The sequence below is a fragment of the Copidosoma floridanum genome, unplaced genomic scaffold (genome assembly GCF_036245765.1).
Source record: "Copidosoma floridanum isolate Cflo_tuat_1 unplaced genomic scaffold, Cflo_Japanese_pri ptg000035l, whole genome shotgun sequence".
NCBI classification, from domain to species: Eukaryota; Metazoa; Arthropoda; class Insecta; order Hymenoptera; family Encyrtidae; genus Copidosoma; species Copidosoma floridanum.
In genome coordinates, this window is record NW_028321912.1 from 2,844,234 (window position 1) to 2,858,549 (window position 14,316).

Consider the following 14,316-nt stretch of genomic DNA (forward strand, 5'->3'; position numbering starts at 1 on the left):
GTTTTCGTATTTTTTTTGCTAGCTAAAAATCATTTTTTTGCAACAAAAATTTTGAAAGAGTACAAGTTCTGTGGTAACACGAAATTATGACAAATAATGATATCTGTATACATCTTGTTACCATAGGAATCATACCCACACTAATAAACACATAACAAAACTCGAAGTAAAGTAACTAGTAATTTTTTTCGGTACCATCAAGTATCAAAAAAATCTTATAAGATTTCAACTAACAAAAAAGTTAAATCTCATCAATCAAATAAGTTTTCTTTGAATGTGAAATCGTTGGCAAAAATGATTGAATGGCAAACAACTTCAACGTCTTAATCAATACTAGAACTTCTATTTCTTTTGAAAATATGTTCATCCACTGAAGCTTAAATATTGTAGAAATTAAGTCACCTATTATCCCTAACAAAAACATCCCTTTCATATGTTCAGTACTGCCGAATACTGTGTCTACATTTATTTAAAAATTGCTCATTTTTTATAAGCCATCTGTAAAATAAATAGTTTCTCAAAAGTTATCTAACATACGACAAGTTCAAGATCAATACATAGCTTGAATACTCATAAAATAATAGCAGAAGAGGACAAAATGTCCAAAACTTGTGGTCGTAGGGGAAAAAGGGCACTCGGTCGAGGTTGCGTTGACGCAAGTAGGGTGGGAGGAAAAAGCTTTTGAGTCTTAGTAGATTCGCCGTAATATTTAAAGGGTAGGAGCGAAAGTAGCTTTGATTCGCTTCAAGAAAATACGTGGCACCAATAACTGTACCGTTTACCCCTACCTATGATTGTATTGGTTGGAGCTATGTGCTTTAATGTTGGATTAATATGGTGTGGTGGTCGTAGTCCTGATGTTGGAAATGGTTCAATATATTATTTATTTCATACTAAGGTATTAATATTTCAAATTCAGGCAGCTACGTTGGTTCATTTTATGGAATATTTTTTGATGTATGCAGAGAACTTATGAAAAAAACAAGGTACAAAAGAAAAAACTACGACAATTTTTTTTTTTTCAAATTAAGAGGATTCACTTACATCTCTTGCACTTGTATAACTAATTATTCGAGAGCTATTTAAAATTCACTTCTTCCAGACATATAAGTTAACATCCAGACTGCATTATTATAATTTTTATCTTTAAAAAGGTACAGTTTTGGTTTTTGCCGTAATACTACACTGGCATTTCGTATTAAAAAAAGTACTCACACCAACAAATGTCTGGCTTGTAATTTCATACAAACACCCAAAAGAAAGCGTTCGATCAATAACATAATGTACTGACCAATGGCTCAGTGCTTGATCCCAAAAACATATCATAAAAAAAAATAAACGTGAAACAAAAAATCGCGCAGGACACATACGGATACTAATAAATATATTATAAGCAGAGCTGCGTAGTAGAAGGTGGTAAAATTGAATTGTCATCCACATTAACGCATCAGTACTGACACGCGACATTTGAGGGAATAAACTATTCTTCTTTGGCTCAAATCTATATATAGTGTAACTACTTTGTTTTATGCTGAAAAGTACCTTCAGATCAACTATTGGAAACTTTGGACGTTGGAAGGGAAAAGCTCGGGGAAACGTTTCTAAAAGCGTAGGGGCCGTTTTAATTTTAAATGTTCTTGACCGCAGGACAAAAATGTGGGTGCGTTGGGAGAATTTCCTGTACAATTTTTATAACGTTTGTTATTGTATTCACCCGCACGTGGGTGTTGGCACTTTTTCTTAACTTTACTCATACTTATGATTTAAAACTTAGAAAATTTTTGCGGCATGACAGCTGATGCAAGAAGATATATAAATATTCGTATGGATCGATCGAGGTGCTTTACTGAAAAAAATTCCAGCTAACCGACGTGTGAAATCACATACGGAATAAATAAGTAAAGCATATCATAGAGTCATGAACAATAATGCTTCGGACATATATGACATTTTTTATATAATCCTTACTTTAAAATTATTTTTCTTGTTAAAATACTTACTACACACGTACATGCACATGTATAAAATACATTATCACAGAATGTAGACTACTGACAATTATTATACGAAAAGCATCTCACTACAAGCTACTGATCTAAGACCACGTTTACTTCATAGCGTAAATCTATATGTAATTACATTAGTTTCCTTCTAACATACGTACCTATACTTATGAAGAAAGTGGATTTCATTTCTCGTGGAGAACAGTAGTCTAAAGTTTGCACTGATTATGACTTTTAGATAATACCATCCTTTTGAAAAATAAAAATTTTCTTACTTGTGCTACCTCATATCAAGATACAATTTCTTGAAAGATTATTATTTTAAGGTTTATAGCTTTGTGGGACAAATAATACACAATAATATGGTAAGTGAGTAGTGCTTCGTAAGGAAATACTTTTTACGTCTAACGTCAGCCAAGGTATTCTGTACTATTACTCAACAGGATTCCAACTTATACTACAGCAAAATATACAACAATGACAATGATTACTCCTTAACGTTTTTCCACACGGTACAAATTATCTGTCATTCTTATAAAAAAACTTAAATTTTAATAACTAACATAAATTTTAAGCATCCTTAAGTTCAAGTACAAATGATACTAATCGGATTAAGAGACAGTCTTTACTTACTCTACGATGTTTTGTGAAAACGAAAAAATATAGTAAACACCAACATACATTCATGTTTTATACATTGAAATTACAATTCATGTTTTATAAAATAAAACTTACTACCATATTAATACGTGCAGTGACAATAAAACATGAAATTTCTAAAACACATAAAAACACAAAAATCATGAGACTTGACAAATTTTTAAAATTTTTAAATTCCATTTTAATTAGAAGATCCATTACATAGAGTGCAAAAAATGTGTGATGTACATCTTGTAGAAAAATAGATAAACAATTATTAGAAAATTAAGTACCAAGTTATGATCCAATATCAAGCACTAATTACACATAAGTTGGTCAGAAAAACTACTAAAATATATGGTTTATATCATTTAGTGAACTGAGAATACGTAATATTTATTTGATATAATATTCACGATTGTTCGAGGTGTTTAATTCGCTAAAAATACAAAACAGTATTCAAAAATTAGAAACACAGACAAATAAACATGTATCCAATAAACTGCTGTAAATAAACAAGTGAATTTTTCGATAAGTAACTTCAGAAACTAACTATTTTTTTGCAATACTAAAATATTTAAATAGTTAAATATTTCAAAATATGGCAATAAATGTTGTTAAAACAGGAATATAAAAATTAATCTTTTACAGTTTTTATGCCTACTTAATTTTAGATTGTGCAATGAAAATACTAATAATGTAAAAAAATTTTAATTTAACTAAATATGATGTTTATTTTACTACATGTTTGTAGTTACACTCAATTAAAATAATCTCGCTTTTACTAACTCCTATAGAGTAAGTTTATATAATAGTTTATTTAATTCTTAACAAAAGTTCTATGCGACAACGAGCATAGGAATTATTTACAGGAGCAACGAAGGTAAGCAAAAGCAAAGCGATTTTTACAAAAGGTATAAATACTTAATTACAACAAATTTTCTCTTGAATCCACAGATATACATTCGGTGGTTAACATGATTGAGGAATTTTCACGAAAAATGGTATATTCCGTAGCTGCGACTATATCAGATCTTCCAAAAAAGTATCTAAAACTAAGAAATTACTCGAAAACCCTTTTCGTCGTGTTTTTAAATTCTGACAAGGATTTTGAGAAATTCACATACTTCTCGAGGCATCACAATCCATCACCTCTTGTATGGCTCTTGTTATTCCGGCCAGCCGTTATCGGACAAATTGATAACACTTGCCGATATCCTGAAAAGAATTACCTCCACTTGAATATAAAAAGTGAAGTTTTCACTAAATGTGGGCAACAATAAAAATATTCATGAATGGTTCACTGTCGGCTCCCAGAATGAATTACAAGTTAATAAATTATTCGAGTGGAGCAAAGAAAAAGGATTAACTATTACAGACAAGCAAACTTTAGTCCAGAGACAAAAGAATTTAAGTGGTTCCTTTGCCACAATTATTGCTAAAATAACAAATTTGTTTAGTAATTAAGTTGGTTGATTTTTAAATAACATAATTATTGCATTTTAAAAAATTACATTATTTTTCTGCACTTTTTGTAGCCTTCTCCGTTTAATTCTAAAATAGTTGAAGATTTTGCAGTAAGAACAGGATTGGCTTATAAGTATTAAAATGATTATTATATTAGAAGGGAATCTCATGAAAGTGTCGAAAATACATCAAGTAATTCTACAAAATTATTAAATCAGAATATTATTCTTCCTGGCACGTTTTTAACGAACAAAAATTGAGACGAGTATGACATAACGATTGAAATCGTGGATTTACAAGTTTTCTCTTGGTATAAATTACCGGACACCATGGAGATTCCTTGGAACGCTTATTCTGAGGTAAAAAAAATGGAATTGTAAAATTATAGTGACTTTGTTTTTTATAACTTACAATGTCCTTTTAATTCAACAGATTTTTAGTAAGCGTATTTGGAATTTCCTGGTTATACTGGTAGCTATTTCAACAATTTTATTTAGTAAGATTTTAGTATTTCATAATGATAGAAGAGAATTTATTTTTAAACTGTCGGACAGTTTTTTGAACGTATGGCGAATTTTCGTCCACCAGGAATTCACAGGTTAATTGTTGATAGAGGTTTAGTACAAAAATACATAAAATACTTTAACATCATGGTTTCATGACACTTTAGCGCTCAACACTATTTTCCTCCCCAAGGGCACATCTGAACCTCAAAAACGCCCAAAGTATGAAATAGTAGTCACTTGATACAAGTGCCATCATTATCAGAAATACTTTGTGCATCGTGGGGTAGTGGTGGTGGTGACAGTAACTCGTGCGAGTCAATTACCACTCTTGCGGGACATCATATTTTCTTACTTTTTGACTTAAAAACTGTTTGTTTCTTTCAAATGTAACATGATTAATAGAAAAAAAGTAGCAATTGAACGTTCCTAGCAGCACGAAAAGGACGAAAAGTAATCCAAAACAATATCGATGATTGTTATTTTTTTCTTCATCTTAACATATCTTATTGTTGAACAAGTAAAATCAAATACCTAAAATTCGACTGGACCTCCTCATTTTCTTACGAACCTTAATTAGTTTTTGCTTACAACTTCTTTAGCTAAAAAATATTACACCCTGCAGAATATCTATAGTCTGCAGGCAAACGCTCATAAAAAAGGAAATTGTCCGAGAAAAGTTAAAAAACAGGTAAAAATTACCTGAAAAAGTAAGTGGCCAATAACCTTTTAAAGAGCTGCGGATGGGGTTCTTGCTCTAACTAGAAAAAACAATTTTTCTGTACGTTACGTGTATGAGATACTTTCATCCATGCACACATTTAAATTTTACATTATTTCTGTGAAATATGAATTTTAAAATTAAAAAATTATAGATAATTATTTGAGTGAGATTGATGACTTAGCCCTTGTATGATAATCATCTTCTGTTAGATATAATTTTTAAACCGTACAAATTTGAGAACTTGTATGGTGGGGTTGACTGACTATACTTAAATCTTTTTATTATATGACGTTACTAGGACACATAAGTACAAACATTATCGCTTGAAGGATACGATTATTGTATGTTTGTGCTCAAGTCTCATATGTTATTTTTCTTACCAAAGGCAAAACGAGCAGATTTTTGCCCGTGGATATCAGTTGAATACGTACATATGAAAAATAACTGAAAGTTATCACCTCAACTTAAAAGATATGTTTCTATTTTTCGAAGACTCAAAAAGACTTTGCACCCACAATAGTATAAAAATTGAAAAAAAATGAAAAAAAAAAAATTAAAATCAAAATTAAAATTAAAAAAAAAAAATTTTTTTAAAGATGTTATGCAAACATTCTCTCTTCTCACCATTTTAATGAAAGTATCATTTAGATGAATGAGCTTGTCCAGCTCTATACGGTTTTTCAAACATTTTAATCACTTTTATTATTTCAATTTTAAGCTTTATCCTAAGTCGGTTTTATAAATTCGATATCCAGCTACACGACAAGCTCGTATGTTCAGATGAACTCATTGTATTGGGCGTCAGGTTTCAATTTTTGCCGTAACCTCATCTCATCTTTCCCTTAGTTCTTGTTATTTCACACGCGTTATTAACTAAAATAAAAGTGCACCTAGCGATATATATATGCATATTCCTATATTCCAACATTATATGGTGATTTTCGGGGATCATTTCACAAAACCCCTACCACCCTCTTCAGCCGTTCTTGGTGCCCCTCTAAATAAGGTAAAATTCTATTGGTTTTTACCTTATTTACATTGTATTAAATTTCTGTCTGACATTTATATTTTAAATAAACTATGCAATAATATTGCGTACAATTTTATGCTTTTGCAGAAGTATACAAATAAAATTTCTTCGTCTACCTTAAAATAGATAACGCCAAATTTTTCTTGTCCGTCAATACTTTTTATTTCCAAATTCTAATCTCGGTCTATTTTAATATAAATTTCATTTCCATTGTTGCATTTTATAAACGCGACATATAACTGACCATGCGAAAACAGTGGTTTTTTCAAATAACTAAGAGTTTGACCTTAAGATTTATTTATAGTCGTGGAAAATGCTTGGATTCAAAAAAATTGTTTTATGTATAAATAGTAGTTTTTGTCGGATAAGTGCCGTCGTCTCTGGGGCTATTTTGCGGCCCAGGGGACCTGTGAAGCAGAACCTGATGGACGTAAGGTATTCACGGAGCGATGGCCCTTATGTGTTGAATCCTATTTTTTCTACCGAGGGCACATCAGCCTCTCAAAAACGACCGAGGTGGAAAATAAAAGGTAATGATGATGAATAAGAAAATGTTCTGTTGATTATACGAATATTGATATTACGTTTTAGAATACGAAGTAATGTTTAAAGATATGATAATTTAATACTTTTTTCCGCCATTAGGTGGTTTTTGGAGGCTGGTTCTTCCTCGGGCAAAAAAGAAGTTTCCCGATACTCGTTTGAAAAGTCTCCTTAACGAACATCGTGACGGACCTCACCTTCAGCTCGGGCCGCTAACCTCTCGGTTCCCAAACAAAGACTTTTCAAACCGTAGGAAAACTACTATTTCCGCCCTCGGATGGTTTTGGGAGGCTGGTACTTCCTCGGGCGAAAAAGCAGTTTTCCGGAACTCGTTCGAAAAGTCTCCTTTACGAACCTCGTTACGTCCCTCGCCTTCGGCTCGGGCCGCAAACTTCTCGGTTCGCAAACAGAGACTTTTCAAACTCGTAGGAAAACTACCATTTCTTACCAAGGGCCCAAAGTGCATTTGCCGCTTTGCGCCCTCGGGTCACACTTTGCGCCCTTGTAATCACTTTAGGCCGTGGGCAAAAAAAACATTATACGCAACTCGGGCACCAACATACAACAATCGTGCCCTTCGGGCGCTCATGTTTGTACTTCGTGCCCTAGTGACGTAATCTACCAATTTTATTCAGATTCAAATTCCAAGAAAGAACTTTTTACATTGTTATGATCTAATTGTAAACGAAATGTTCTATGATTGAGCATTCTCTTTAGAAGTCAGATTGATGTTACACTAGTCCATGCCATAGATGGAATTTTTTTTCCACAAAAAATGAAATGATATTTTAACGTTGTAAATAGAAAGTTTTTTCCTGAACCTTCTGGGGCATCAATAACAAAAATGTATCTTTTTAATCACACAGAATTTAAAAAATCAAAATTTAATCTACAATTTATCATACATTGAAAATCATTTTTTTTTTTGGTATTCTTTTCTTTTATATCAATTGTTGTTGTTATAAGTGAATTTAAATTTCCAAATTGATTGTCTTTTAATTGTAAAATTTCATTTACATGTCAAAGTGCACGATTTTTGTATTTATTCAATTTCAAAAGGCAAACCAAACTAAACTGAAAAAAAAGTAATTAGCTAGTATTCAGGATATTCAAGAATCAGGGAATTCAAGAAAATACTAAAGTGCGTGTGTTGTAGAAAATTAAAGACAAATAATTACGTATTGCTACAACGCAAATCTACGCTATTTAACGATTTTTTTTATTGTTAACTATATTTCAAATGTCATTTTTTTAATCAGATAAAAAGCATTTAAATTACAATATTAACGTAGACAATTCATATAGTTGACCTATTTTACTCTACCTCTTCTAATATTTATGTAATAATTTTTTTTTTTTAGTTTTGTACTAGTCAGGTTATTCTTCAAAATAAACCATACTATGAAAGCAGATGTAATGATCCTTTATTTTTTTAAATAAAATATGAAACAAACAAAATAATATTTTTTTTTTTAATCTCGGGTTTTAATGAAACTATCAACATAGATTCGCCTTGATATTGGTAAAAAATCGAACACAACCCACGGGAGGAAACAAAGAATCCCTCAGATCGCATGCTTGTCGCCTGAAATTGCCTGCGATCTGCGATTTGCGATTGTCAATTGCCTGCCATCTGAGTCATTCTTAATTTCTTCTCCTTAGATGAGTAATATACTATTTGAATATATTTTTTATATAATAATCGTGTGATTCCTGAAGCCTAAAGAAAAGTTTTTAAACTACTCTGAGACAAGAAAATTTTTTCACGTAAGCTTGCGTCTGGTGCACATCAAGACAATCTTATGGTCAACGACAGCTTAGTAAGATACTATCGTACGGTAGTAAAAAGGCCAGAATATTTATATAGTATTGGCTTATCTTGGTTGTCCCGATACGAGTAATTAAGAAACAGAATAACGAAAGGTGAACATTACTAAGAACGAAATTTGTAATGTTTGAAGTCATTGGCAAAAAATACAGTACAAAAGCAAAATAATGTTAGGGTCTCATTATACAAATGATTATTTATTTAAATAGTACAAGTATTTAAGTACTGATTTAACGTTAAACGAAAATAAAAAGTATGAATTCTCAATAGAAAAGTCATTATAACTTTATTTATCACTTTCTACATCACGTTATGTGTTTTAACAGTTTTAACAGTCTCAAAATTATTCACCCCGTAAGATTGTGAAATAAAAGAAAAGTGCGCTTCTTCTTTTTGACTAAATATCAAAAGAAAAAGTTCCTTATCATAAGAAATCTCTAGATACCATGTTTCCACATTGAAAATTAAAATGTTATAAAAGATGTAGCCCTTTCCAACATGTACGTTATTATATTATCCGTTGCACAGTAGAAATCTTTGTATTGCAAGTAAAAACTATCAAGTTTCATTTCATTTTTATAATTGTACAATTGTTTTTCTAAATTTAATTTGGAACTTTTTATTCTCATCTATTCTTTTAGATTTGCTGGAATTCAATCGTATTTTAAATTACGTATTATGAAGGAATTATTTTGTAAGATACATAGTTTTATAAATTAGAATTCTGAAAGAAAAATCAAATCAACATGAACAAAATACTCTACATAGTCTTATGAAGGTTATTAGGAAAAGTTTTATTAAATGAAAATATATAACAAAGGACGACTTACGCCATTGTCAATTGTACATGATGCAACCTTAGGTGGGTAAAAGGAAAATAAAATAATCGTGGAATAAATAATTTTAATGAAAATATTTTAGCTTTAATTAATAATATTTTTCGTCATCCCCGACAGTAAAGTTTGTTGTTTATGTCCGCTTAGTAGGACGTAAAGCGACAAATGTACGGCCGCTGGATTTCTTTACGTCCGCTGAGCGAGGCACTTCTACGAGGTCCGTGCTCTCAAATGCACACTGATTATCTATCTATATATATGAGATCTGTATATTGGCATCTATGTATATATGGTGGCCAAATGTTGTGTTAATTGTAGTTGTATTTTTTTTTTGACGGCCAGACGCATGTGCGCATTGTCTTTTCACCTTTGTAATGCCTTCTGCTATCCGCATTTATCGTTGCGTCGAGTGGTCGTGGTGGCGCAACGGTAGAGTTGCAGTTTCATCGTTCTCCAAGGTTAAGCTGCATTCGGCGCGGTTAATACTTGGATGGGTGACCGCTTGCGGTCACCATTCGAGTTTCGCCGTTTCGCCTGTGCTCTTGATTCTCGAAGGTCGATTAACTGTTTCTCTGATGCTTCGTCTACGTGATCATAGGTGTGACTGAGTTGGTCCAGATGTTTATGTATGTATATGTATATAAACATCTGGTCATAACTGAGGTGCACCGGTGGCTAATAAACACTATGCTTGTGTAAAAAAAATGCCATGCCTGAGCCTACGGGCGATGATGAATGAAAGAAAAAAAAAAATCGTTGCGTCAAGTTGGTTCACGCCTATATTAAATATAGCGTTGCCCATTTTTTTACCTTCTCTTACTTATCGTTTACCGTATGATCTGTTTCTCGTCTCTTGTGTACGTGTAATTAAAATAATTACTACGTGTTTTTTTAATAAAATTTATTTCAAGTTTAGAGTTGCTGGTAGGTAATGGTAAATAAATTTTCATGGTTATGAGGCTCTTTTACAGTCAAGCTTGAATCAGATGGCGCCAGGGCACGTCACAGCTGTCATGGTTGTCGCACTTGCACACCGTCAAATTTACAGTTGTGTATTGTGTCCGTGAGCCTATCTGTGTGATGAGCAAAGCAGAAGACATAACCTTTGTAAATGATTGCTGTTGTTTGCAGACAATTTTTGTTTGCATTTACGTTTGAAGATAGTAGGAAAAATGAAGTGCAGTGTAATATCCTGTGATAAGAAAGTGAAATTTAAATTTCCTTCTGATAGTGTGATAAAAAAAAGTGCCTCGAAGCAATTGAGAGACCAATAATTAGTAAACAAATACATAAATAGCCTTGTAAATATAACCTAAAATGTACACTTACCTGTCCACGAGTTTTGCTTTTCTTCCACTGACTCTTGCTCCTTTCCCTTTAAAAGCTTTTTCAATTCTGAAGCTTTTAAGCTCCCATAATATTGTTCTTGTCTTCCTTATTTATTTCAAAATTTCAAATATTGCGCTTTACCACTACACTTTAATTTCCTGTATACATACAATACTGAAAAGTAATGTTGTGTGAGTGAGACGGCCATGACAGCCGCGACGTACCCTGGCGCCATCTGATTCAAGCTTGACTGTAAAAGAGCCTCATTAGACTGGTACCTTGAAAGGCTCGCGCTCTACATGAAAAAGCATTTATTTAATACATGGACTGGAAAACCAAGAATGAAGTATCGTTTAATGAAAGTTTTTTTTTAGTGTACTTTGAAGAACTATCAAAAAAAATATGTATTCTAGCATTCACTGTTGAATTATGCGTATGTTTTTTTGTGATCGATCGGTCAGTCCAATTATTGGGCACGTTCGTTTGCACTTCATGAGGACCTTGGTGTATAGGATCAATGCTTGTAAGGAACGCACGGTTCACTGAGTGATTCATTTTTCCCTGCGTTAACCAAATCAACCTATTGAACAAACTTTCCTATACGAGATGACGAAAAATTGTATACGTCACTCGGCCGTAAGGTGGCTCGTGGCTGATGGACGGCCGCGTGATGTCGCCCTCGGCTCCGCCTCAGGCGACACACTCCACGCGGCCGTACATCAGCCACTTAACGGCCTCGTAACGTAATATACTATTTCCGTGGGAATTTTGACTTTTTCCTTTACTTAAAAAATTTTCCAGCCTAAGTAGAAAGAAATTCAGTGTTTCAAATTAACTATTTAATTACTGTGTAAAGTCTTGCATAAGCATATATTTGATCAGCTTTTTTTTAACTCAATGTTTAAGCTGCGTCAAAGAACTTAAGCCTACAAAAACACTTGTACAACAACACAATCAAGTGCAAGTTTTATAAGATATACTTCTAGTATACCTTCTATCTTGTATCATAGGTAATTTTGCAGTAGACTTTTATACTGTAAGTATTTCTTTTTGGTATTAAATCAAGAAACTGTACTTAGCATAATTAGTGCATCGACAAGTGTATAAGCGTATTAATTAACTTTTATTAGAAAACGTTAAAATTTTAATTTTTATTTTTGTATCAATGTGATTAAAACTATGAGACTTCAAATGGCTTTGGTTCATTATTCGTGATAAAAAAGATGAGGTTATGCAGTGACATCATTTATTTTTTTCTTTATACATTTTTTTTTGTTAACCGTGACCGTGACTAAGCAGATATTTTTAATCTTGGTGACAGTCTATTTATCGACAACTGGCCCATGTTTTTTAGGAAAAGATATATACAAGGTCTTGTCTTCACTAAGCCATGCCTCAACTTTTTCCATATCATACATTTCTAAAATGTCACGGGTGACGGTCATAGTTTCGTATGAGATGTTTCCATTTTCTTCTAGTTGACCCGTAACTGTGATAAAGTTATCACGGACCTAAAAATTACACAGATATCTTAGTTAACATATTTTTTTATAATAAAATAAGCTGTATTCATATAAAGTAAATAGTACTGGAGGATTCACTCCCGCAAGCTTCTTGACCAACTCTCTGAGAGTTAATAACAAATATTTAATTTTCCGATTTGGTTAGAACAATTAAATAACTTGCAACTACTAAATATATAATTTTCATTTTTAGTAAAAATTTTAACTTCTCATTTAATCCCATTTTCAAACTTATGCACCCAAGACTGGTCTTGACCAATCACAGAACGATTACATCAGTGGCCATTAAAATTTATGTTCAGGTAAACGTATGATGCAGGTAGAAATAAGAGAATTCCAACAGGTACAAACTTTTGTTTATACTAAGGTCTGATCAAAATTGTTGACGGAGCAGAACATGAGACAAACAGCATATACGTTTTAAAACTTATTTTAAGCGTTTAAGACGATTTTAAAACTAAATTAGATAAAGAACTTCCATACTTACGGTAGCGCTTATTGAAGCCAGGGAAAATTGTGCACAATCCATCATTCTTTTATAAACGTCCTACAAATACATTACTATCATGTAGTCACCATGTATGTATATATATATATATATATATATATATATATATATATATATATAAATGTATATGTTTTATACAGTACATATATACACGTATTCATATAGTTATTTGTTCACTATTGCTGATGGCTTTACCTTATTTTCGTTGGGTTCGAAGGAACAATCACCACCGGGTATCTTTGTAACGGCTAACTTTCTTTCCTCTGTATTTGTGTTGCTCGAAGACACAATCTGATGACCCGACAAGCTAGAATATTCGCTCCCACCGAAGGGAGGTCCTATATCATCGCCGTCATCGATTTTTACTTTCACATTTTCGTCAGCCATTTTGATTAAAATACTAGTACATCGTGATTTTCTCGACTGGTGAAAAAAGCGTAGATTGTAGTTAAAGTTACTTTATGCAGAACCCCTTTTTACTAATAGGTGAAGTGAGTGTCTTTCGGTCTCGTGGCAGAGAATAGAATGAAACTCTTTATGTAAGCCGATTACTTCAGCTACGATTCTACGTATGCCCCCAGGACGAATGATATGCATAACAGATGTAGCATATAGTATGTTTTATATCCGCTAGGTGCATTAGGTTGAAGGGGAGGGCTGGCGCCACTAGTCACTTTAACATATCTTAAGCATTGGGTCTTATGGGCAGTAAGGGTCAATTGATGCGCTAATGATGGATACTTGAAAGCTTTTTTTTCCACAAGATTTATAACATGAACTTTGAGGCAAAGTGTGGCAGCACCAGTCATTTATACGCTGTAAAATCCGAATGTGTTGAAGTACATGTTTAAGAAGGTTCGGTCGTTTTTTCTGGGGGGTGGGGTGAGTGGGTGTGCGGGGGGCTTCCATAAGACACCGTGTTAAAGTGAGTTGTGCTAACGGCGCATGAAAACGTCTGCTTACTACATCACGGCTAATTAACTGTGTTCAACTCGTCAGTGCCTACAGTTAAAACCATTAAATGTCATAAACAAATTACGGCACATACTTTAATGCAGCTTGTTTCCGATGGTTCAAGTAAAAAAACTTGAAAACATGTGGTTTGCATGAAAAAAAATAAGCTCAAAAAAGTAAAAGGAGATTCAACTTTTGTCATAAAAAGTGTGTTATGAATTTTTGAAAAACAAACTTTTTTTTGCACAGCATTACAGTTTAAAGTCTTAAGTAAGGCTGAGTTTCATTATGAAAGTTTCAGGTCATGAATTCCAGTCTAACAAATTCTAAAAGCAATTCTGTAGAGACGTCTTGCTCCGTTTAAAAATAATCAGCTGACAACAGACGATGTTCGGTTCTCTCCTATACACTTAGCACAAGACCTTCTCG

At 32.7% G+C, this 14,316-nt stretch overlaps 1 protein-coding gene across 1 annotated transcript; it reads right to left on the reverse strand.

Annotated features, from left to right (window-relative positions):
• Positions 1 to 12,202: 12,202 nt before the first annotated feature.
• Positions 12,203 to 13,463, reverse strand: LOC149373205 (uncharacterized). The gene is made up of 3 exons (XM_089597710.1): positions 13,129 to 13,463; positions 12,913 to 12,972; positions 12,203 to 12,413 (listed from the first exon to the last, which is right to left on the reverse strand). Exons 1-3 carry the CDS (start codon positions 13,318 to 13,320, stop codon positions 12,225 to 12,227), a joined length of 441 nt encoding a protein of 146 aa, XP_089453836.1. The 5' UTR covers positions 13,321 to 13,463; the 3' UTR covers positions 12,203 to 12,224.
• Positions 13,464 to 14,316: the final 853 nt, after the last annotated feature.